The 24437-nt window shown below is 36.3% G+C and overlaps 1 protein-coding gene across 8 annotated transcripts in view; it reads left to right on the forward strand.

Annotated features, from left to right (window-relative positions):
* The window catches only part of SENP6 (SUMO specific peptidase 6), a 114761-nt gene that overhangs the window by 62788 nt on the left and 27536 nt on the right, over positions 1 to 24437 (forward strand). For all 8 annotated transcript variants that reach the window (XM_063666336.1, XM_063666338.1, XM_063666339.1 and 5 more), the window contains 7 exons: positions 2752 to 2981; positions 6612 to 6779; positions 11486 to 11519; positions 11911 to 12105; positions 13082 to 13308; positions 14637 to 14746; positions 14865 to 14981. In XM_063666336.1, coding sequence (XP_063522406.1) covers positions 2752 to 2981; positions 6612 to 6779; positions 11486 to 11519; positions 11911 to 12105; positions 13082 to 13308; positions 14637 to 14746; positions 14865 to 14981 — 1081 coding nt within the window. The remainder of the gene's footprint in view (positions 1 to 2751; positions 2982 to 6611; positions 6780 to 11485; positions 11520 to 11910; positions 12106 to 13081; positions 13309 to 14636; positions 14747 to 14864; positions 14982 to 24437) is intronic.

Raw genomic sequence — 24437 nt, forward strand, 5'->3', positions numbered from 1 at the left:
TACTCTTGTGTGTATGTGTATGGCATGCAGTCCTTGTTTATAATAAATAGCAAAAGATTAGAAATTATTGGGAACTGGTTGACTAGAGTATACAGTGTGTATACTCTATACTTGTGTACTTTTTCATTAAAAATATAGTTCATGGGCCTTTTTTAAAAAATCTATATACATGTACACACGTACATCTGTATGTGTGTATATATATACACATCTATATATGTCAGGTACTGTGCTAAGCATTTTACATACCAGTTGTTCTTGCAACAATCTGTGAAATAGATACCCTTATTGTCCCTAATTCTACAGAGAAGAGAAATTGAGCCAAATAACCAGTAAGTGGCAAAACCCCACCTCTCAAATGCTATATATGTAAATCTGTTTAGATCGTCTAATCTGGCCTGTTAGGTTTTCTGCTAATAAAAGACCAGTGTTGAAAGAGAAACCATGCTCAATATTTGTTCTTGAGACTGGACAGTAAAATTAAAAAGACAGGTAGAGAAATACTGAGATGATACTTCTCTGGGACATGTACATTACTCAGTAAAAATTAAGCATTTGTGTTTGAAATACTAATAAAGTCAACGCATGACTTTTGAATGCTTTTTCTGTGTCAGGCTGTTTCAGGCCTGGGAATATAGCAGTGAACAAGACAGTGTCCCTGCTCTCTTATACTTTATGTGTAGCAGGGAGAAACAGATAAGCAAGTGAACATCCGCAACAAGGAACAACAGAAAATTTAAATCAATTAATTTGACTGTGTGTGTGCTTACTTTATTGGGTTATCATGGTTAACACGGTGAAACCCCGTCTCTACTAAAAATATAAAAAATTAGCTGGGCGTGGTGGTGGGCGCCTGCAGTCCCAGCTACTTGGGAGGCTGAGGCAGGAGAATGGCATCAGCCCAGGAGGTGGAGCTTGCAGTGAGCCAAGATCGCACCACTGCGCTCCAGCCTGGGTGACAGAGTGAGACTCCGTCCCCCCCAAAAAAAAGTGATATTTAAACTAATACTTGGTGGCCAAAATGCATAATATTGAGGGAAGTAGAATTCAGGCAGGAGCAAGCTTGTGGTGTTTCAGGGACAGAAATACTGGCTAGTGTGCCTGGAGGATAAAGAGACAAAAACAGAATATTATGAGAAAATTGGATAAATAGGCAGGGGCCAGATTATGTAAATTTATAAACTATAGCAAGGAGTTTGTATTTGACTCAAATACAATGTGAGTGGCTTTGTGGAATTAAGATATAGAGATAGATTTGCTAGGATTCAATAATGAGTACAAGGTATAAGAGCAAATTACCATCATAGTGTCTTTTCTTGCTCACGTCCATTTACTCAACAAGACTTACTGAACATTAGGCACTGGTCCAGATTTTTTCCAAGGACCAGTTAAGATTTTAGTAACTTCCTGTGTGAGATAAAATTACTTGGCTACAGCCGGGTGCGGTGGCTCACGCGTGTAATCCCAACATTTTGGGAGGCTGAGGCAGGTGGATCACCTGAGGTCGGGAGTTCGAGACCAGCCTGGCCAACATGGCGAAACCCCATCTCTACTAAAAATACAAAAATTAGCTGGGTGTGGTGGTGCACACATGTAATCTCAGCTACTGGGGAGGCTGAGGCAGGAGAATCACTTGAACCCAGGAGGCGGAGGTTGCAGTGAGCCAAGATCGCGCCACTGTACTCCAGCCTGGGTGACAGAATGAGATTCCATCTCAAAAAAAAAATATATATATATATATAAAAAATATATATTTATATATAATATATATATATTTTGAGATGGAATCTCATATATATGTATATATATAATATATATAAAATATATTTTATATATTTTTTATATATAATATATATATATATAACAGCAATATCAGCAAGTTACAAGAAGAACAGTAAGTCTATTACAGAGTCCCAAAAAATTTAAGGTGTAAAAAATAATTTGCATACAACTTGTTCACAAAATAGCATGCATTGTAAATATGTGTGAAACTCCATGTAGTCAAGTATATATATATATATAACATATATATATAAAATATATAATATGTAAAATATATATAATATATAATACATAATATATAAAATATATATAATATATAATATATAAATATATATAATATAATATATAGTATGTAATATATAATATATAAAATATATATAATATATAATATATATTATATTATATATTTTATATGTTTTATATATATTATATATTATATATATTTTATATTTTATATATATTATATTTTATATATTATATATATTTTATATATATTATATTTTATATATTATATATATTTTACATATATATTTTATATATATATACTTGACTACATGGAGTTTCACACATATTTACAATGCATGCTATTTTGTGAACAAGTTGTATGCAAATTATTTTTTACACCTTAAATTTTTTGGGACTCTGAAATAGACCTACTGTTCTTCTTGTAACTTGCTGATATTGCTGTTTGGTTGAGTGGTGATGGACTGTAAAATCAAATTTTATATTTGTATCATATTTTTTAAAAGATACCAAGTCTTAATGCTTTCTTCAGATTTAACTTTTTATCAGATAGAGTGGATTGTATCTTCATTCATTTTTATTAATTTTAGATCTGGAGGAGGTCCAAAGCAAATTTAGTATATTTTCCACTTTGGTAATTTATTTGCATTTTTAATGGACAGAAATGAAATATAAAATTATAACTATAGTTTTAATATAAATTATAAATTATTAAAATACTTTTAGTCATTTTGTCCAGTGATGATGATGATGACAACGACAGAACTAACAGAAGAGAAAGCGTATCTCCTCAGCCTGCTGATTCAGCGTGTTCTTCCCCTGCACCATCCACTGGAAAAGTAGAAGCAGCGCTAAATGAAAATACTTGCAGAGTAGAGCGTGAACTACGAAGCATTCCAGAAGACTCAGAGTTAAATACAGTTACATTGCCAAGAAAAGCAAGAATGAAAGACCAGGTACTTTTCACATTTGTTGACATTTGTTCAGATTAATGCCTCCATTTTGGGGTGTAAATTTTTTTTAGAAGGCAGTTTGGTAGTGCCAGGAGAAAATGATGGATTATTCATTAAGTGGGGCTTAAATACCACATGAGAGATTATTTGGAAGAACATTAAGCCATATACAAAAATAAGTTTCAATTAAACTTAAGGCTTAAAGTATAAAAAATTCAACAAGAAAACACAGTATCAACCTTACAATAAAATGTCAGTATGTACAAAAACTTCTTATAACATCTAGCAGAGGAGAGAAGTCATTTTAACAGATATATTTTACTATAATACTATGTTTCATTATATTATGTTTTATATTTTACTATAAAAATTTCAAAAAGTTCACATGGAAAAAGGTAATATGAACGATGTCAATAGACAATGTATCTAGAACAACTATTTGTAATGCAGATGACATAATATTTTAATGTCTGTAATAGACTAAGAACTCTTTAAAATTACAGGATAAAAACAAAATGAACAAAGGATAAGAATGAACAAAAATAGAAAATTCATGTGGTAAACTACCACATGAAAAGTGCAAATTAAGAAAAATAAAATATAATTGTATTCAATGGACTTTAAAAATTGTTACAAAATCAATTAATATGTGCTGTTGTCAAGACTCCAAGGGAAAGGACACTTTCCCAGTTTGCTGATGGAAAAGAAAGTTACCATGATCTTTTGGGAAAGAAATGTAAAAATGACCATTAAAAAATTTTTAATGTGTAGTATTTGACCAAATAATTAATTCCTTAGACTCCATCTTCCCCAGTATGTAAGCTTTATATGCAAACATGATTATTGGCAAACAAAATCGTTGCCTGTTCATATGGATATGGCTGAAGAAGTTATGGTATATCCATATGATGCAGCCATTGAAAATAAAAATTAGAACTTATATCAGTGACTTTTAGGATTTCTGCATGGTACTGTTATGTGAGAATACCAAAATAAAGAAATATGTGTATATTACTTTGGTATGAATATTTTTATAAAATAATAAACGTATGTTAAATTCTATATGTGTTTATACATGTCAGTGTTCATAGGAGTACAGATACAAATATGGGAACATATATACTTGGTTATTAAGATGGGAACCTTAAAAAATGAAAAACAACAAAAGCAATCATAAGGATAATAGAAAAATATATGAATTTATTTATTTACTTACTTATTTGAAAGGGGGGGGATCTTGCTGTATCACCCAGGCTGGGATTACAGGTGCAAGCCACTGCACCCGGCTGGATTAATATTTTTATATAATCTTACAGAATGCCTTTCCCACATGGTAGCACAAGCAAAAATAGTAAATGAAAAGATGAATATATTTGATTAAATGAAAAGTAGAACAGTGTAGCAAAACACTCTAAACACAGTTTGATAGGTAGATGCAAATGGAAAAATAGTAAGCTATGTGACAAAGTTTAAAGTGGTCCTTTATATATTTTTAATTTTTAAAAAATCAAGAAATAGAGGCAAACCATAGGGAAATAAGGAAAGGAAATGAATAGAATTCAAAAACACATCGTAATCAAAGTAGTGAAAATGAAATTAAAATACGTTTTGTGAACTTCAGATTGCTGAAAATTTTAAAACTATGATATTGTCTCAATCTTGATCAGTGTTTGGAGAACTGGAATGTTGAGTGTATAAGTTGGTGTAACTGTTGAGGGCAGTTTGGCAGTAATTCTAAATGTGTACCACAACTGACTGGACTGCAAAAATGCTCTTTGAAGAATAGTTTGCTATCACAAGAGATTGGAAAGAACTTAGATGTCCAGCATATGAGTTCAGTTAAATTAATGATGAATTTCCATGTAATGGAATTTTTAGATGAGCAGTTTTCAGACTGGCACACTGAATCATAAGGGTACCTCAGTGTGTACTGTCTTTGATGATGCTCCATGGAGGGTGTGGACCATACAAATTCTAGACTAAATCCTTTACTGTAGATTCAGCTGGAGCAGCTCTTTCCTGTTTTATTAGTGAGCTAAATAACCTCTCATTTGAAGATATAACTCTACAGCTAAAAACAAAACAAAACACTTTTAAATCTCTCTAACAGGTTTCTTTAATAATAAGGGAAAATAGGCGGGATGCGGTGGCTCACGCCTGTAATCCCAGCACTTTGGGAGGCCGAGGTGGGCAGATTGACTGAGGTCAGGAGTTCAAGACCAGTCTGGCCAACATGGTGAAACCCTGTCTCTACTAAAAATACAAAAAAAGTAGCCAGGCGTGGTGGTGTGTGCCTATAATCCCAGCTACTTGGGAGGCTGAGGCAGGAGGATTGCTTGAACCGCCTAGGGAGGTGGAGGTTGCGGTGAGCCGAGATCATGCCACTGCACTCCAGCCTGTGCGACAGAGCGAGACTCCATCTCAAAAAATAATAATAATGGAAAATATTAATGACAAATCTGTTAATAAGCCTGAAAAAGCAGTTTACAAAATCATATATGATTTTATGTCATATATATGATCATATTTTGTTTAAAATACATTTTTTTTCTGTGACATAGATGGTAGAAATACCTTTAGAAGGATAATGGGAATGGTGGACATTCTTTTCCCTTATTTTCTGTCAAGATATTGTTTTATTCTTGTGATGATAATAAAGATACTAATATAATTACTTTTAATTAAAATTACATACCTATATGAAGTGTTTATGATTAATTTCTATTTGGAAGTGACTGGAATCATAATTTAACAGAGGAAAATAGTTTAAAATATGTAAATATATAAGGAAGGGTTATTTTGTAATGCAAATAACAATTCCCCTAAATTGCTTGCTTTCTAAAGAATTGCTGATTTAATTCAAGTATCACTGCCACTATAACTAGCAGCATTTTACTGTGCATGAAGCACTCTGCTAAACTGCTTTTTATGCATTAACTCAGTTGAGTGGGTACTCCTACTCTGCATATTTTAGAGTTTAGGGAACCAAAACTTACGTAAGTTGTTAAGTTTTACAAGATCAGATTTTTTTTTTTTTTTTTTAAGAAGGAATTTCGATCTTGTTGCCAAGGCTGGAGTGCAGTGGCACGTTCTCAGCTCACTGCAACCTCCACCTCCCAGGTTTAAGCAATTCTCCTGCTTCAGCCTCCTGAGTGGCCGGGATTACAGGCACCTGCCACCACACCCGGCTAATTTTTTTGTACTTTTAGTAGAAACGAGGTTTCACTGTGTTGGGCAGGCTAGTCTCGAACTCCTGACCTCAGATGATCTGCCCATCTCGGCCTCCCAAAGTGCTGGGAGTATAGGTGTGAGCCACTGCGCCCGGCCAAGATCACATCTTTAAAAGGTGGTGTGGCTGTTTGAATCCAGGCAGTCTGATTCCCAGAGTACTATTCCTGACTGCCATACTATTACTCAAATTTAAATAACAACCAAAGTATAGCTAAATAAGGTACAAGGATTTACTGTTATATAAAAACCATGAATTTTAATTTTATCTAACACTGTTGAAGGGAAATCCATTTTATGTTGTGATATTTACATTTCTTATATTGGGTCTTTGCATATGTTTATACTTAGTGTGCAGCCTTATTTTAGTAAATTATTAAGTGAACATTTTCTTTTCCTTTTTAGTTTGGCAATTCTATTATCAACACACCTCTAAAACGTCGTAAAGTGTTTTCTCAAGAACCTCTAGGTCCTTTAGCTTTAAGCTGCCAAAGTTCCTTTGACAGTGTCATTTTAAACTGTCGAAGTATACGAGTAGGAACACTCTTCCGGCTGTTAATAGAGCCTGTAATTGTAAGTACATTCTTAAGCTCTTTACTATACCAATTATAACATTAAAAATTCCGTTGGTAAAGCTAATATATAATATTTAAAATTTATAAGTTAAAATATTTAATAGAATATCAAAATTAGTTCAAGATTTCACATTGCTTTAAGAGTATATAAATAGTAGCTCCTCACCATTAAAATGAGTTAGAAAACCTTCCAATATGTTATTATCATGCCAGCTTAGTGCATGAAACTTTCAATGAGTTAGAAAACCTTCCAATATGTTACTGTTTTAGTATCATGCCAGCTAAGTGCATGAAAAGAATATATTAAAGAACTGTGGTGAGTGAATGAAGATTCCAGAAGCTTTGGGGTCTGCCGGAAAATGTATTATAGCACCAAGACTCCTAGAAATAGATTATTGTACTATAATGGCTGCCCAAAGAACTTTGTGTACTTTATCTTATCCATCATACCTGTGTACTTACTATTCTGCCACCAATCCAGGTTTTTGTTTTGTTTGAAATTTTAATATAATCTCCTTAAGTAGCCTTCTTAGTCATTATTTTTTTCTCTAATGTATTCTAAACATTGTTGCTAGATTAATTGTAAAGCACTGTATGTGTTCTGTAAGCCTTTATTTTATAATGCCTTAACTTGATGTCCCTATTTGTTTCCATCTCTTCTTTCAAACTAATATTGTCCTTTTTACATAAAGCACTTGTCTTTAACAGAACTTATTGCCGGGCGCGATGTCTCACGCCTGTAATCCCAGCACTTTGGGAGGCCAAGGCGGCTGGATCACGAGGTCAGGGGTTTGAGACCAGCCTGGCTAATATGCTAAAACCCCATCTCTACTAAAAATAGAAAAATTAGCCAGGGGCAGTGGCGTGTGCCTGTAGTCCCAGCTGCTCGGGAGGCTGAGGCAGGAGAATCGCTTGAACCTGGGAGGCAGAGGTTGCAGTGAGCCGAGACAGCGCCACTGTACTCCAGCCTGGGTGACAGATCAAGACTGTCTCAAAAAACAGAAAAAAAGAGAGAAATAATTATATCACAGCAGGAAAGTTGTAAGGTATTTTATTATCTAACGTAATGAATAATAACTGTTTCTTTTCTGGTAAAGGTTCATGGTTCTAGGATACAATATGATCAAAAGAAAAAAATTGTTTATAGGAGAAAATGAAATGTGAACCTGATTTCTTAGCAGAGCACAGCTCTATGGGAATCCAGCAAATTTTTCTTTTCCATCAAAAACCCTAAGCTTCTCACAATTTAAAAACTAAAGTTTCAGAAGTACCCTGGAGATTCAAAGCAAATTACATATAAATTGTCTACCCTTTATTGCCCAATAATGTTGTAACATATTTCAGTGTTTTTAGGGATTTATGAAATTTGTGTTTTGTTACAGCCCTCATACTGTAGACTGTCTTTCCTGGTTTCTGTCAATTAACAAAAATGTCACTGTGTGTCACTTTGCACCTCAAAAATTTTCAGGAGTGCCCTGTAACTTTTATGGCTTTCTCCTACATTAATGCTGTTATTTATAACTCTTCAGTGTGATGAGTAAGGTTTTCCTGGTGATTTAGACATTTAATTAGAAAGTTGCATATTTAGTCTTAAAGCTGTTTATGAAGAACTACATTAAAATTTGGATGAATTTTTTCTAATAGGTTATATTTGCTACAGTGAAGAAAAACTTTGTAAATTTAGTTAAAAAAATAAAAGGCAGTGTATGTAACATAAAATGTGTCAGTTTAAAAAATTATAATGCTAAATGAAATATTCCAGCCAAAAAATATAATGTGGAAATTTGCAGTGTGATATTAACCTTACTTGTAGCATGAGATTTTTCGCAAAGGGCATTCTTCATTGAAGAATAATTAGTGGATCTGTATCTTCTTCAGATTGTGTAAATAAAAAGATGATTTGATATTTTCTTCTTCTTCTTGAACATAACTTCCTTATGTTTTGTAGTGAAATGATTTATCTGCCAAGTTATGATTAATCTGAGAAACAGGTTTTAAATTTTTTACTATATTTAATGTTTTATAAAATTTGACACTTGTTTAGTATTAGATAATTTAATCATTTTAATTTGCTAAGTGATATAATTGGCATTATTATTTTTATTTATTTATTTATTTATTTTGAGACAGAGTCTCACTCTGTTGCCCAGGCTGGAGTGCAGTGGTACAGTCTCGGCTCACTGCAAGCTCCGCCTCCTGGGTTCATGCCATTCTCCTGCCTCAGCCTCCTGAATAGCTGGGACTACAGGCACCGGCCACCACGTCCAGCTAATTTTTTGTATTTTTAGAAGAGACGGGGGTTTCACTGTGTTAGCCATGATGGTCTCGATCTCTTGACCTCGTGATCCACCCGCCTCGGCCTCCCAAAGTGCTGGGATTATAGGTGTGAGCCACTGTGCCCGGCCAATTGGCGTTATTTAGAAGCGTCCATTTTATTTAAAAGCAAGTGCTTTTTTAAAGAAGTAAAATGGCATATATTATTAGGAATACCACATATACACAAATTCATTTTTCACATGAGAAGATATAAAACCAAGGTTTTCATTCAGTTTAAATTTAGAAACTTTCACAATGTAGATGAAATAGACCAATGTCTATCTTTATTTTTTTTTTGAGACCGAGTCTTACTGTTGTCAGCCCAGGCTGGAGTGCAGTGGCGCAATCTCGGCTCACTGCAGCCTCCACCTCACGGGTTCCAGCAATTCTCCTACCTCAGCCTCTTGAGTAGCTGAGATTACAGGTGCCTGCCACCATGCCTAGCTAATTTTTGTATGTTTAGTAGAGATGGTGTTACATCATCTTGGCCAGGCTGGTCTCAAACTCCTGACCTCAGGTGATCCACCCACCTTGGCTTCCCAAAGTGCTGGGATTTCAGGTGTGAGCCACCGCGCCCAGCCCAGTGTCTACTTGTAATATTAATGTGTGACTTACTTAGATATTTCTAAATGACAAATATTTAGATATAACTTCCTTCAATTCCTTTATCTTATGCAACAATTTTATTTAAATCCTTTATGTCAGCCAGGTGTGGTGGCTGTAATCCCAGCACTTTGGGAGGCTGAGGCAGGTGGATCACTTGAAGTCAGGAATTTCAGACCAGCCTGGTCAACATGGTTAAACCCCATCTCTACTAAGACTACAAAAATTAGTGGGGGTGTGGTGGCGTGCACCCGTAACCCCAGCTACTAGGGAGGCTGAGGCAGAAGAATCACTTGAACCCGGGAGGTGGAGGTTGCAGTGAGCCAAGATTGTGCCACTGCCTTCCAGCTCGGGTGACAGAGCGAGACTCATTCTCAAATAAATGAATGAGTGAATGCTTTATGTCATCTTTATTGACACTTTTTGAATCAGCTAACATTTTTCCAAAACATATAATGTCAACATCCACGTATGCTAGAATGTTTCGCAAGCTACAGTACTCTTTTTTTTTTTTTTTTTTTTTTTTTTAAATGATGAGGTCTCTCTTTGTTGCCCAGGCTGGAGTTCAGTGCTGCAGTCATAGCCAACTGTAACCTTGAACTCCTAGGCACAAGCAATCCTTCCACCTCAGGCCCCAGAGTAGTTGGGACTATAGGCACATGCCATCTATACCCAGGTAAGTTTTTCTTTTTTTGAGATGGTATCTCAACTATTTTTGCCCAGACTGGAGTGCAGTGGCACAATCTCAGCTCATTGCAACCTCTGCCTCCTGGGTTCAAGCGATTCTCCTGCCTCAGCCTCCTGAGTAGCTGGGATTACAGGCATGCATTACCATGCCTGGCTAATTTTTTATAGTTTTAGTAGAGACGGGGTTTCACCATGTTGGCCATGCTGGTCTTAAACTCTTGGGCTCAAGCGATCCTCCCAAAATGCTGGGATAACAGTTAAAAGCCACCATTCCCTGCCGGTACCCATGCTTAATGTCCCCACATGATTTGTTACTTCCCAGAGAAACCAGTTAACACATTCCTTTCAGATGCAATCTTTAGAAAGTGTGTTTAGTGACATTCTAGACTTTGCAATTAATTATTGTAGTAATTGCTAAATTTATTTTATATTTCTTTTCTCTTTTTATATTATAAAAATCTTCACACTGAAAAGTTGAAATAATTTTGCAGTGAACATTTATATAAATCCCAGCTAAATTTTACTATTAGCATTTTATTGTATTTGCTTTCCATATATCTATTCATCCTTGTATATATTCATTTATCTTGTTTTTTAATGCATTTCAAAGTACTTACCTCCTTTTTTGAATCCCTCTTCTGTAAAATAATTAATTCAGGCTATAATAGGCTTAATGTGTCTTTTCCACATTGAAATAATTAGTTAGAAAATACCATTTTGTAACCACCAGTAATAAGTAATTCAGGCAAGGACCTTCAATGATGCGAAAACCATTGAGTGAAAGTCAAACCCGCATGATGTGCAGTTTACCTATATAACAAACCTGCACATGTACCCCGAACCTAAAATAAAAGTTTAAAAAAAAAAAAAAGGAAAGAAAGACTGATGGAAGGGATGTGGCAAGATGTTAACAGTTTAACAGTTAGTGAGTTTAGGTAAGCAATATTTAGATGTTCATTATAATGTTATAGCAACTTCTCTGTGGAATTTTAAGAGATAAACGAGTAATATAAGAAACATTCTAAGTATTTGAATAAAAAAGTGAAGCCTGCCTTTCTTTGTAAGTCTAAAGCAATACTAATTCATCTTTTTTTTTAGTTTTGTTTAGATTTTATCAAGATACAGCTAGACGGTAAGCTATTTTATGTCTTTTTACTCACCAAAGCTTTCTTTACACCAAAGCACTTTACAGGAATAAAAGATTAAATAATATTCATAGAATTTATTAAGATGGTTAGTTGTTACATATATCTTCTTATCAAAGGGCATATATCTTGGTGTAATTTCATTCAGAAATATCACAGAGCCTAACTTTTTAGAAACCCCTTTTCATTTGGAAAAAATAAAAAAGCTTCTTTAAGGCAGTTATAAAGATTTTTTTAATTACCCACAAGAGTAATGATTTATAGAGCATAATAAATATGTGCTTACATTTATTTAAACTTGTATTTCCTCACAATTTCCCTCATTCATGCTATTACCCTCTTAAGAATTATTTTTCCATTTCATTTGTTTTCCTCCAGAACCAGACCATGATCCTGTAGAGATTATTTTAAATACCTCTGATCTAACTAAATGTGAATGGTGTAATGTCCGAAAATTACCTGTAGTGTTTCTTCAAGCAATTCCAGCCGTTTATCAAAAGCTGAGCATGCAACTGCAAATGAATAAGGAGGATAAAGTTTGGAATGATTGTAAAGGAATAAATAAATTAACAAGTAAGTTGTGTAAAACAGATTATAATAGATAATTATAATAGATATTGTATTTACAATATCTGTTGAATAGCAAAATGTGAGTGCACGTTGACAGATGCCTTAGATGTATGTTATCTGCAATTGTCACAGCCACCTTGTGAAATAGATATTACTTTCTCCATTTTACAGATGAGGAAAAGCTCACAGAAAGTGGAAGGGCTGACGATAAAACCCAGACTTACTGATTTAGAAAGTTTCTAAGTGGATTAAAACCCAAAAGATCTGCACTCTTAACTAACACTGTAATCTGAGTAAAATAAAATTTTTTAACTGATAGGAATATTAAATATAAATCAGCCATATAAATCTGGAAATCTTGAAACTTGGCCTGAATAGGAAGTTGTTAAGTTCCTAAAATGGGCTTTAAGTCTTTATAATACATGGATGTGGTTCTCCAGGTTTTTTTCCTTTACCTTTAACACTTAAAGCATGGTTTGACTGCTTAGAAGATACACACATTTCAGCAGTAATTGCTGCTTCAGCTTAATTATGAAAAAATGTTAGCTACCACTAAATCTGCAAGAGTTGGCACATTAGTGAAAAGCTGTTTTGCAGTTAGATTCTCTTGAGATACTACCAGTTCACATGGCAATTTTCTACTTGTGTTTGACAAAAATGTTAACATATCTTTAAGACTATAGATTTAGATTTATTAGATGAAGTAAATTAGTTACATACGTGAATAGATTTGTTCTTGAACTGTTGTTAGAGTAATGTATTCTGGTTCCTTCCGATAACTTAGGTGACCTTGGCATGTAACACATACTGGTCTTTGCAGTGATTGTTCTGTATCCACTGTATGTCAGACATTGTTGTGGACCTTTATACTGGGATTTCTGATTATCCTCCTGGAAAGAATTAATAATTACTCCTTTTAAAAGTATCTATTTACTTCTTTTGTTGTTTTGGACTTAAAGTTATATTTATTTCTTTTCAGATTTAGAAGAACAATATATAATTTTAATTTTTCAAAATGGCCTTGATCCTCAGGCAAATATGGTATTTGAAAGTATCATTAATGAAATTGGTATAAAGAATAACATCTCCAATTTTTTTGCGAAAATTCCCTTTGAAGAAGCTAATGGCAGACTTGTTGCCTGTACAAGAACCTTTGAAGAGAGCATCAAAGGAAGTTGTGGGCAAAAGGAAAACAAAATTAAAACTGTAATTATGTTTTTTAATTTAAAAATATTCTTAAATTGTGGGTAGTTTTAAAGGGAAATATGTTTTATTTTAATACTGTTCATTTCAATGTTAAATCTTTTTAATTTTATTTCAGAATTACTTGCTTTTATGTGTGATTTGTAAACTACCTTGTGACAAAACAGTGGTGGGTAGGTGCCAAATAGCACTTGATACAGGTCTCAGAAGCATTTTTGGTTCCTCCACATTCTATCCTTATCTTTACTTTTCATCATCATTTTTTCTGTCATCCTTTTTTCTTTATACCCTACTTCCAACATATATATGCACACACTGCTACATTCAAATGGATTGGTTACCCTGTGTCTTAGGTTTGAAGAAATTGTGGTCTGTGGTGTACATTTGTATGTAATATAGGCATATGTGGTTGAAAATTTGAGAAATGAAGAATACATGCTATTTGATCTTTATTGTCAAAACATGTATCTAGTACTAAAATAACTATTCATATAGCTAGGTAACTCTGAAGCCACCTGAAGCGAAGGCCACAATACTACTATAACACATAGTATAATGGTAAATAATACAAACATAATTTTAAAACTCTAAGTTTATTTCCTATTACAACAGCTTAGCTTTGCTGACCTAATTTATTGGGAACAAATCTCTCATACTGCCTACAAACTTGGAAATATGGCTATCCATAGCACAATCTTGGTGATAGTTGAGCAAGGACTCCGCAGAGAAGAGCCGTAAATATAGTTAAGTGGGTTGAGAAAAGAACAAAAGAAGAAAGGGAAATGGTTCTCTTTCTTTTGCATAGTTTGCATGGGAGACAGTGCCAGAGGAAGAAAAGAGCAGCATAATGCCACTGGGATGGACTCAAACTTCAGAGGAAGGTTCTTTCCTCCGAGGAACCTGTTTCACTTAGCTTTATGGAGGGCTGAAACTCATTAGACTGTGTTCCCTGAGCCTCTGCCCCTACATCTTATAGATTGCCTAGCCATTGAACTAAGAGGCAAAAACCACTTTGGTTTTTTTGAAAGGTTATTTGAATTTTACCAGCATTATCTAATTTAATGTAGATAGTAGAGATCTTAGAGAAGTAAGTTACTGAAAAATTACTGTTAAATAAGTTGGGAGAGTCACTATCTAGAAGCTACAGATAATAAGAAAGTGGCCCCTAGTTTTGCCTGTTTCTTGTTTTTAATTGTTAAGTATCATGCATACTTTTTAGTTCCATATTTTTAATCCTTTTGCATTGAAAAGCACTCTTGCCTTGTGCTTACCCTTTTTATTGAAACTTTTCCTAATTGACTGTAAATTGCTAATTTAATTTCCTTTACCAGGTATCATTTGAATCTAAAATACAACTTAGAAGCAAACAAGAATTTCAGTTTTTTGATGAAGAAGAAGAAACTGGAGAAAACCACACCATCTTCGTTGGCCCAGTAGAAAAGTGAGAGAATTCCTTTATATTTGCAATGATCCTAAATGTCTTTCTCTGTTTTATTACATTTCAGTTGTGTATATATATATAGATTTGTTTATTTGCTTGCCTTCTAATTTTGTTACAGGTTGATAGTATATCCACCACCTCCAGCTAAGGGAGGCATCTCTGTTACCAATGAGGACCTGCACTGTCTAAATGAAGGAGAATTTTTAAATGATGTTATTATAGACTTTTATTTGAAGTAAGTTAATTTTCCACTGATCTTTTATTAAATCTTTAACATTCCGTCATATCTTATGTCTTTGTTTTCCAGAGTCAGGCTTTTTGAGTTTTAAATTCCATTTCTGCCACTTACTATGTGACATTTGGGGAGTTATTTAATCTGTTTCTGTCTTTGCACATTTTAAAAATGAGAATTCTATCTAAAGAGTTGTGAAAATTGGGCCAGGGAGATGGCTTATGTCTATAATCCTGACACTTCGGGAGGTCAAGGTGGGAGGATCGCTTGAGCCCAAGAGTTCAGGACCAGCCTGGGAAACAAAGTGAGACCTTGTCTTCACAAAAAATTTAAAAATTAGCCAGGCATATACCTATAGTCCCAGCCACTTGGGAGGCTCAGGCAGGAAGATTACCTGAGCCCATGAGTTCGAAGTTGCAGTGAGCCATGATGGCGCCACTGCACTCCAGCCTGGTCAACAAAGCCAAACTCTACCCTCACACCCACCCCCCAAAACAGGAGTTGTGAGAATTAAATGAGATCGTACATATCAAGTAGTAGGAAAAATGCCTAGTACAGTGTTAGAAGTCTATGGTCTTGTAGGAAGCACAAATACAGAATTAAAGCAATGATAGAAGCATCAACATGGTACAGACCTAGCAGATGAGAGAATGCTTCATTATCTTTGGAGGTTGAGAGATATGAGGGACCAGGAAGCTTTCCTGGAAGAGCTTATATTATGACCCAATATACATCATGACCCAACATACACATGTATACGCCTATGTGCAATATGTTTATACATGTATCAGTTTGTATGTTTTTACTGGTTTGTGATATAAAATGGACATGTATATGAAATAAAACAGAACTTAGCATCAGTATGCATAGTTCTCTGTAATATTTTCTAGTTTCTTAATACTGTGTTTCATTAAACAAAACAAAACTTTTAAAAATTGATGCTGGAATCTGCTGAATTGATTTTATAGCCTGTTGGTGGTTGCAACTCAGTTTGGTGGGAAAACACATTGTTATAAAGAGCAAAGTTTTGATGAGAGAAATGATATCATAATTGAATTTCTGTAAGACCATTTTGATAGGCATGATATTGTGGAAGTCTAGATGAGAGGTGATTTAAGGAAATTTAATTAAGATTATTTAAGAAGCCTAATTAAGATATTTTAGTTGAAATGATGAGATGTTTTATGAGGTAGAATTGTTTAGTATATAGAATTAGTAGTACTCCAGGACTAATTAAGTGGATATTAAGGAGGAGAGAAAAGGGTACCAGGTAGCTCCTAGTTTTCTGGCTCAAAAGACCTGCTAAATGATGTTGGCACTAAAGCAGTGAATGCAGAAGCAGAGCAGGCTTGGGTTAGGAGGGGATAAGTTCCCTTTTAGATGTCTGTGATATAACAAAAGGACAGTGCCAATAAGCAGTTGAGCAAATGGTGCTAGAGTTTGGTTGAGTTCTGACCAACAGAGATGGTAAGATGTTGTTTAATTGTGAGAATGAATGAAATTGCTTAGGTAGGGATATAGAATGAGAAAAAGAGTATATGGACAGATCCTGGAGATTACATTTTAAGAGATAGACCGGGAATAAAAAGGCTCCCATGAATAATTTCCAAAGCTGTTGAAGAAGTAAGAAGAGAAATTGAAGGGAAGTGAGAGCTTTAAAGGAGATTATACTCAGTGTTAACAATATAGCAGAGATCAGGGCAGATAAGGGCTAAATATAATTTTGAGTTTACAATGACCCCAAGGTAATTAAGTTAACTATACAGCCTGGACTTGCACCCCAGTCCCAGGGGTAACAAGTTACCCCTGAACTCCATTAGAGATGGTATCAGTGGAGGCCTATTGGAGGCCTCCCACCCCCATCCATCAGTAACAGGGAGCTCTCTGGTATCAGTGGAGGTCTAGTAGAGAACATGTACTTTTAGTCCTGTCTCACAATAATGAGGTAACACCCTACTACCCACTGGAGTGTGGTGCTAGAGGAAGTCTGCTAAAACACAAGAATTATATTGCTCTACATACTTGCCAGCAAAAACAAAAACCATAATACTCAAAATGTCCAGATTTCAAAATGAAAATCATTTGCCTTGCCCAGAATCAGGAAGATCTCAAACTGAATGAGAAAAGAATATCAATACACATTAACACCAAGAAGACACAAATGTCAGAATTATTTGACAAAGATTTTAAAGCATCTGATACAGTTGAGGTTTGTGTCCCCGCCCAAATCTCATGTCCATTTGTAATCCCCAATGTTGGAAGAGAGGCCTTGTGGGAGGTGATTGGATTCTGGGGGCAGATTTCCCCCTTTCTATCCTGGTTATATTGAGTAAGTTCTCACAAGTTCTGGTTGTTTATAAAAGTGTGTAGCACCTCCCCCTTTGTTCTCTCTTACTCCTGCTCCGGCCATGTAAAATGTACGTCCTTCCTCTTCACCTTCCCTCATGATTCCAAGTTCTGAGGCCTCCACAGCTACGCTTCCTGTACAGCCTGTGGATCTGTAGTCAATTAAACCTCTTTTCTTTATAAATTACCCAGTCTCAGGTATTTCTTTTCTTTTCTTATCTTTTTTTTTGTGGAGATGGAGTCTTGCTCTGTCACCCAGTCTACAGTGCAGTGGCACGATCTCGGCCCACGGCAGCCTTTGCCTTCTACATTCAAGCAGTCCTTCCACCTCAGCTTCCCAAGTAGCTGGGATTACAGGCACTCACCACCACACCCAGCTAATTTCAGGTGGTTCTTTAAGAGCAGTGAGAGAACGGACTGATACAGCATCCATCATAAAAATGTTTTAATGAACATGATGACAACTCTTGAAACAAATGAAAACTCAAAACAATATAAAGAAGAAACAAATGGATGGGTCATGCCTGTAATCCTAGCAATTTTGGAGGCCAAGGTGGGAGGATCACTTGAGGCCAGGAGTTTGAGACCAGCCTGGGCAACATAGCAAAATACTCATCTCTACAAAAAAACAAAAATATAAAAAACAAGGAAGAAACAAATGGAAATTTTAGAAGTCAAAATACAAAACTGAAATAATGACTTCAGGGGCTGGGCTCAATAGCAGAATGGAAAAGACAGAGGAAGGAATCAATGAACTGTCTACAAGGAATGTCAAAGTAATGATATTAAATAGGTTGAAAGAAAAAGGATGGAAAAGATATACCATACAAACATTGAACACAAGAAAGCAGAGTCTGACAAATAAACTTCTGAGGAAAGAAAATTACCAGGGATCAAGAAGGATGTTATGTAATGATAAAGGAGTGATCCACCAAGAAAACATACTAATCCTGTGTACTAAACAACAGAGCTGTAAAATGTGTGAAGCGAAAACTGATAGACCTGAAAGGAGAAACAGACAGATCCACAAATAAAATTGGAGATGTTAGTACCTCCTCTCAACAATTGATAGAACAACTAGAAAGAAAATCAACAAGGATATAGAAGAACTCGACAACACCATCAACCAGCAGGATCTACTCAACATCAGGATTGTTATATTCTTTTTTTTTTTTTTAATTATACTTTAAGTTCTAGGGTACATGTGTACAACATGCAGGTTTGATACATAGGTATACATGTGACATGTTGGTTTGCTGTACCCATCAACTCATCATTTATATTAGGTATTTCTCCTAATGCTATCCCTCCCCCAGCCCTCCATCCCACAACAGGCCCTGGTGTGTGATGTTCCCCGCCCTGTGTCCAAGTGATCTCATTGTTCAATTCCCACCTATGAATGAGAACATGCTGTGTTTGGTTTTCTGTCCTTGTGATAGTTTGCTGAGAATGATGGTTTCCAGCTTCATCCATGTCCCTGCAAAGGACATGAACTCATCCTTTTTTATGGCTGCATAGTATTCCATGGTGTATATGTGCCACGTTTCCTTAATCCAGTCTATCATTGATGGACTTTTGGGTTGGTTTCAAGTCTTTGCTATTGTGAATAGTGCCGCAATAAACATATATGTGGATGTGTCTTTATAGCAACATGATTTATAATCCTTTGGGTATATACCAGTTAATGGGATTGCTGGGTCAAATGGTAATTCTAGTTCTAGATCCTTGAGGAATCGCCACACTGTCTTCCACAATGGTTGAACTAATTTACACTCCCACCAACAGTGTAAAAGCATTCCTATTTCTCCACATCGTCTCCAGCATCTGTTGTTTCCTGACTTTTTAAAGATTGCCATTCTAACTGGCATGAGATGGTATCTCATTGTGGTTTTTGATTTGCATTTCTCTGATGACCAGTGATGATGAGCATTTTTTCATGTGTCTGTTCGCTGTATAGATGTCTTCTTTAGAGAAGTGTCTGTTCATATCCTTTGCCCATTTTTTGATGGGTTTTTTTTTTCTTGTAAACTTGTTTGAGTTCTTTGTAGATTCTGGATATTGGCCCTTTGTCAGATGGGTAGATTGCAAAAATTTTCTCCCATTCTGTAGGTTGCCTGTTCACTCTGATGATAGTTTCTTTTGCCGTGTGGAAGTTCTTTAGTTTAATTAGATCCCATTTGTCAATTTTGGCTTTTGTTGCCATTGCTTTTGGTGTTTTAGTCATGAAGTACTTGCCCATGCCTATGTCCTGAATGGTATTGCCTAGGTTTTCTTCTAGGGTTTTTATGGTTTTAGGTCTAACATTTAAGTCTTTAATCCATCTTGAATTAGTTTTTGTATAAGGTGTAAGGAAGGGATCCAGTTTCAGCTTTCTGCATATGGCTAGCCGGTTTTCCCAGCACCATTTATTAAATAGGGAATCCTTTCCCCATTTCTTGTTTTTGTCAGGTTTGTCAAAGATCAGATGGTTGTAGATGTGTGGTATTATTTCTGAGGCCTCTGTTCTGTTCCATTGGTCTATATCTCTGTTTTGGTACCAGTACCATGCTGATTTGGTTACTGTAGCTTTGTAGTATAGTTTGAAGTCAGGTAGCGTGATGCCTCCAGCTTTGTTGTTTTTGCTTAGGATTGTCTTGGCAATGCGGGCTTTTTTTTGGTTCCACATGAACTTTAAAGTAGTTTTTTCTAATTCTGTGAAGAAAGTCACTGGTAGCTTAATGGGGATGACATTGAATCTATAAATTACTTTGGGCAGTATGGCCATTTTCACGATATTGATTCTTCCTATCCATGAGAATGGAATATTCTTCCATTTGTTTGTGTCCTCTTTTATTTCATTGAGCAGTGGTTTGTAATTGTCCTTGAAGAGGTCCTTCACATCCCTTGTAAGTTGGATTCTTAGGTATTTTATTCTCTTTGTAGCAACTGTGAATGAGAGTTCATTCATGATTTGGCTGTTTATCTGTTAATGGTGTATAGGAATGCTTGTGATTTTTGCACATTGATTTTGTATCCTGAGACTTTGCTGAAGTTGCTTATCAGCATAAGGAGATTTTGGGCTGAGATGATGGGGTTTTCCAAATACACAATCACGTCATCTGCAAACAGGGACGATTTGACTTCCTCATTTCCTAATTGAATACCCTTTATTTCTTTCTCTTGCCCGATTGCCCTGGCCAGAACTTCCAACACTATGTTGAATAGGAGTGGTGAGAGAGGGCATCCTTGTCTTGTGCTGGTTTTCAAACGGAATGCTTCCAGTTTTTGCCCATTCAGTATGATATTGGCAGTGGGTTTGTCATAAATAGCTCTTATTATTTTGAGATATTTTCCATCAATACCTAGTTTATTGAGAGTTTTTAGCATGAAGAGCTGTTGAAATTTATTGAAGGCCTTGTCTGCATCTATTGAGGTAATCATGTGGTTTTTGTCACTGGTTCTGTTTATAGGATGGATTACGTTTATTGATTTGCATATGTTGAGCCAGCCTTGCATCCCAGGGATGAAGCCCACTTGAACATGGTGGATAAGCTTTTTGATGTGCTGCTGGACTTGGTTTGCCAGTGTTTTATTGAGGATTTTCACATCTCAATGTTCATCAGGGATATTGATCTGAAATTCTCTTTTTTTGTTGTGTCTCTCCCAGGCTTTGGTATCAGGATGATGCTGGCCTCATAAAATGAGTTAGAGAGGATTTCCTCTTTTTCTGTTGATTGAAATAGTGTCAGAAGGAATGATACCAGCTCCTCCTTGTACCTCTGGTAGAATTAGGCTGTGAATCCATCTGGTCCTGGACTTTTTTTGGTTGGTAGACTATTAATTATTGCCTCAATTTCAGAGCCTGTTACTGGTCTATTTAGAGATTTAACTTCTTCCTGGTTTAGTCTTGGGAGGGTGTATGTGTCCAGGAATTTATCCATTTTTTTCTAGATTTTTCTAGATTTTCTAGATTATTTGCGTAGTTTGTACTTCTGTAGTTTGTACTTCTGTGGGATCAATGGTGATATTCCCTTTATCATTTTTTATTGTGTCTATTTGATTCTTCTCTCTTTTCTTCTTTATTAGTCTTGCTAGCAGTCTATCAATTTTGTTGATCTTTTCAAAAAACCAGCTCCTGGATTCATTGATTTTTTTGAAGGGTTTTTTGTGTCTCTATCTCCTTCAGTTCTGCTTTGATCTTAGTTATTTCTTGCCTTCTGCTAGCTTTTGGATTTGTTTGCTCTTGCTTCTCTAGTTTTTTAAATTGTGATGTTAGGGTGTCAATTTTAGATCTTTCCTGCTTTCTCTTGTGGGCATTTAGTGCTATAAATTTCCCTCTACACACTGCTTTAAATTAAGGTGATTTAAATGTGTCCAAGAGATTCTGGTACGTTGTGTCTTTGTTCTCACTGGTTTCAAAGAACATCTTTATTTCTGTCTTCATTTCGTTGTTTACCCAGAAGTCGTTCAGGAGCAAGTTGTTCAGTTTCCATGTAGTTGTGCAGTTTTGAGTGAGTCTCTTAATCCTGAGTTCTAATTTGATTGCACTGTGGTCTGAGAAAAGTTTGTTGTGATTTCTATTCTTTTACATTTGCTGAGGAGTGCTTTACTTCCAATTATGTGGTCAATTTTTGAATAAGTGCGATGTGGTGCTGAGAAGAATGTATATTCTGTTGATTTGGGGTGGAGAGTTCTGTAGATGTCTGTTAGGTCTGCTCGTTGCAGAGCTGAGTTCAGATTCTGGATATCCTTGTTAACCTGTCTCGTTGATCTGTCTAATATTGACAATGGGGTGTTAAAGTCTCCCATTATTATTGTGTGGGAGTCTAAGTCTCTTTGTAGGTCTCTCAGAACTTGCTTTATGAATCTGGGTGCTACTGTATTGGGTGCATATATATTTAGGGTAGTTAGTTTTTCTTGTTGAATTGATCCCTTTACCATTATGTAATGGCCTTCTTTGTCTCTTTTGATCTCTGTTGGTTTAAAGTCTGTTTTATCCGAGACTAGGATTGCCACCCCTGCCTTTTTTTGTTTTCCATTTGCTTGGTAGATCTTCCTCCATCCGTTTATTTTGAGCCTATGTGTGTCTCTGCATGTGAGATGGGTTTCCTGAATACAGCACACTGATGGGTCTTGACTCTTTATCCAATTTGCCAGTCTGTGTCTTTTAATTGGGGCATTTAGCCCATTTACATTTAAGGTTAATATTGTTATGTGTGAATTTGATCCTGTCATTATGTTGCTAGCTGGTTATTTTGCCCATTAATTGATGCAGTTTCTTCCTAGCATCAATGGTCTTTACAATTTGGCCTGTTTTTGCAGTGGCTGGTACTGGTTGTTTCTTTCCACGTTTAGTGCTTCTTTCAGGAGCTCTTATAAGGCAGGCCTGGTGGTGACAAAATCTCTCTTTGCTTGTCTGTAAAGTATTTTATTTCTCCTTCACTTATGAGGCTTAGTTTGGCTAGATATGAAATTCTGGGTTGAAAATTCTTTCCTTTAAGTATGTTGAATATTGACCCCCATTCTCTTCTGGCTTGTAGGGTTTCTGCTGAGAGATCTGCTGTTAGTCTGATGGGCTTCCCTTTGTGGGTAACTTAACCTTTCTCTCTGGCTGCCCTTAACACTTTTTCCTTCATTTCAACCTTGGGGAATCTGACAATTATGTGGTTTGGAGTTGCTCTTCTCAAGGAGTGTCTTTGTGGTGTTCTCTGCATTTCCTGAATTTGAATATTGGCCTGCCTTGCTAGGTTGGGGAAGTTCTCATGGATAATATCCTGAAGAGTGTTTTCCAACTTGGTTCCATTCTCCCCGTCACTTTCAGGTACACCAATCAAACGTAGATTTGGTCTTTTCACATAGTCCCATATTTCTTGGAGGCTTTGTTGGTTTCTTTTTACTCTTTTTTCTCTAACCTTGTCTTCTAACTTTATTTCATTAATTTGATCTTCAGTCACTAATACTCTCTGTTCCTCTTGATCGAATTGGCTATTGAAGCTTGTGCATATGTCATGAAGTTCTTGTGCAGTGGTTATCAGCTCCATCAGGTCATTTAAGGTCTTCTCTACACTCTTTATTCTAGTTAGCTATTCATCTAATCTTTTTTCATGGTGTTTAGTTTCCTTGCGATGGGTTCGAACATCCTCCTTTAGCTCGGAGAAGTTTGTTATTACTGACCTCCTGAAGCCTGCTTCTGTCAACTCGTCAAAGTCATTCTCCGTCCAGCTTTGTTCCGTTGCTGGCAAGGAGCTGCGATCCTTTAGAGAAGAGGCGCTCTGATATTTAGAATTTTCAGCTTTTCTTCTCTGGTTTCTCTCCATCTTTGTGATTTTATCTACCTTTGGTCTTTGATGTTGGTGACCGACAGATGGGGTTTTGGTGTAGATGACCTTTTTGTTGATGTTGATGCTATTCCTTTCTGTTTGTTGATGCTATTCCTTTCTGTTTTCCTTCTAACAGTCAGGTCCCTCAGCTGTAGGTCTTTTGGAGTTTGCTGGAGTTCCTTCCACTCCAGACCAGCAGAGGCTGCAGAACAGCAAATATTGTAGAACAGCAAATATTGCTGCCTGACCCTTCCTCTGGAAGCTTCGTCCCAGCGGGGCAGCCGCTTATACAAGGTGTCTGTCGGCCCCTACTGGGAGGTGTCTCCCAGTTAGGCTACACAGGGGTCAGGGACCCACTTGAGGAGGCATTCTGTCTGTTCTCAGAGCTCAGATGCCGTGCTGGGAGAACCACTGCTCTCTTCAGAGCTGTCAGACAGGGATGTTTAAGTCTGCAGAAGTTGTCTGCTGCCTTTTTTTCAGCTATGCCCTGCCCACAGTGGTGGAGTCTAGAGGCAGTAGGCCTTGTTGAGCTAAAGTGGCCTCTGCCCAGTTCGAGCTTCCTGGCTGCTTTGTTTACCTACTCAAGCCTCAGCAATGGCGGATGCCCCTCCCCCAGTCAGGCTGCTGTCTCACAGATGGATCTCAGACCTCTGTGCTAGCAGTGAGCAAGGCTCCATGGGCGTGGGAGCCGCCGAGCCAGGCATGGGAGAGAATCACCTTGTCTGCCGGTTGCTAAGACCTTGGGAAAAGCACAGTTATTTGGGCAGGAGTGTCCCATTTTTCCAGGTAGTCTGTCACAGCTTCCCTTGGCTAG

Source organism: Pongo pygmaeus, chromosome 5 (assembly GCF_028885625.2).
Source record: "Pongo pygmaeus isolate AG05252 chromosome 5, NHGRI_mPonPyg2-v2.0_pri, whole genome shotgun sequence".
In the NCBI taxonomy this organism is placed as follows: domain Eukaryota; kingdom Metazoa; phylum Chordata; class Mammalia; order Primates; family Hominidae; genus Pongo; species Pongo pygmaeus.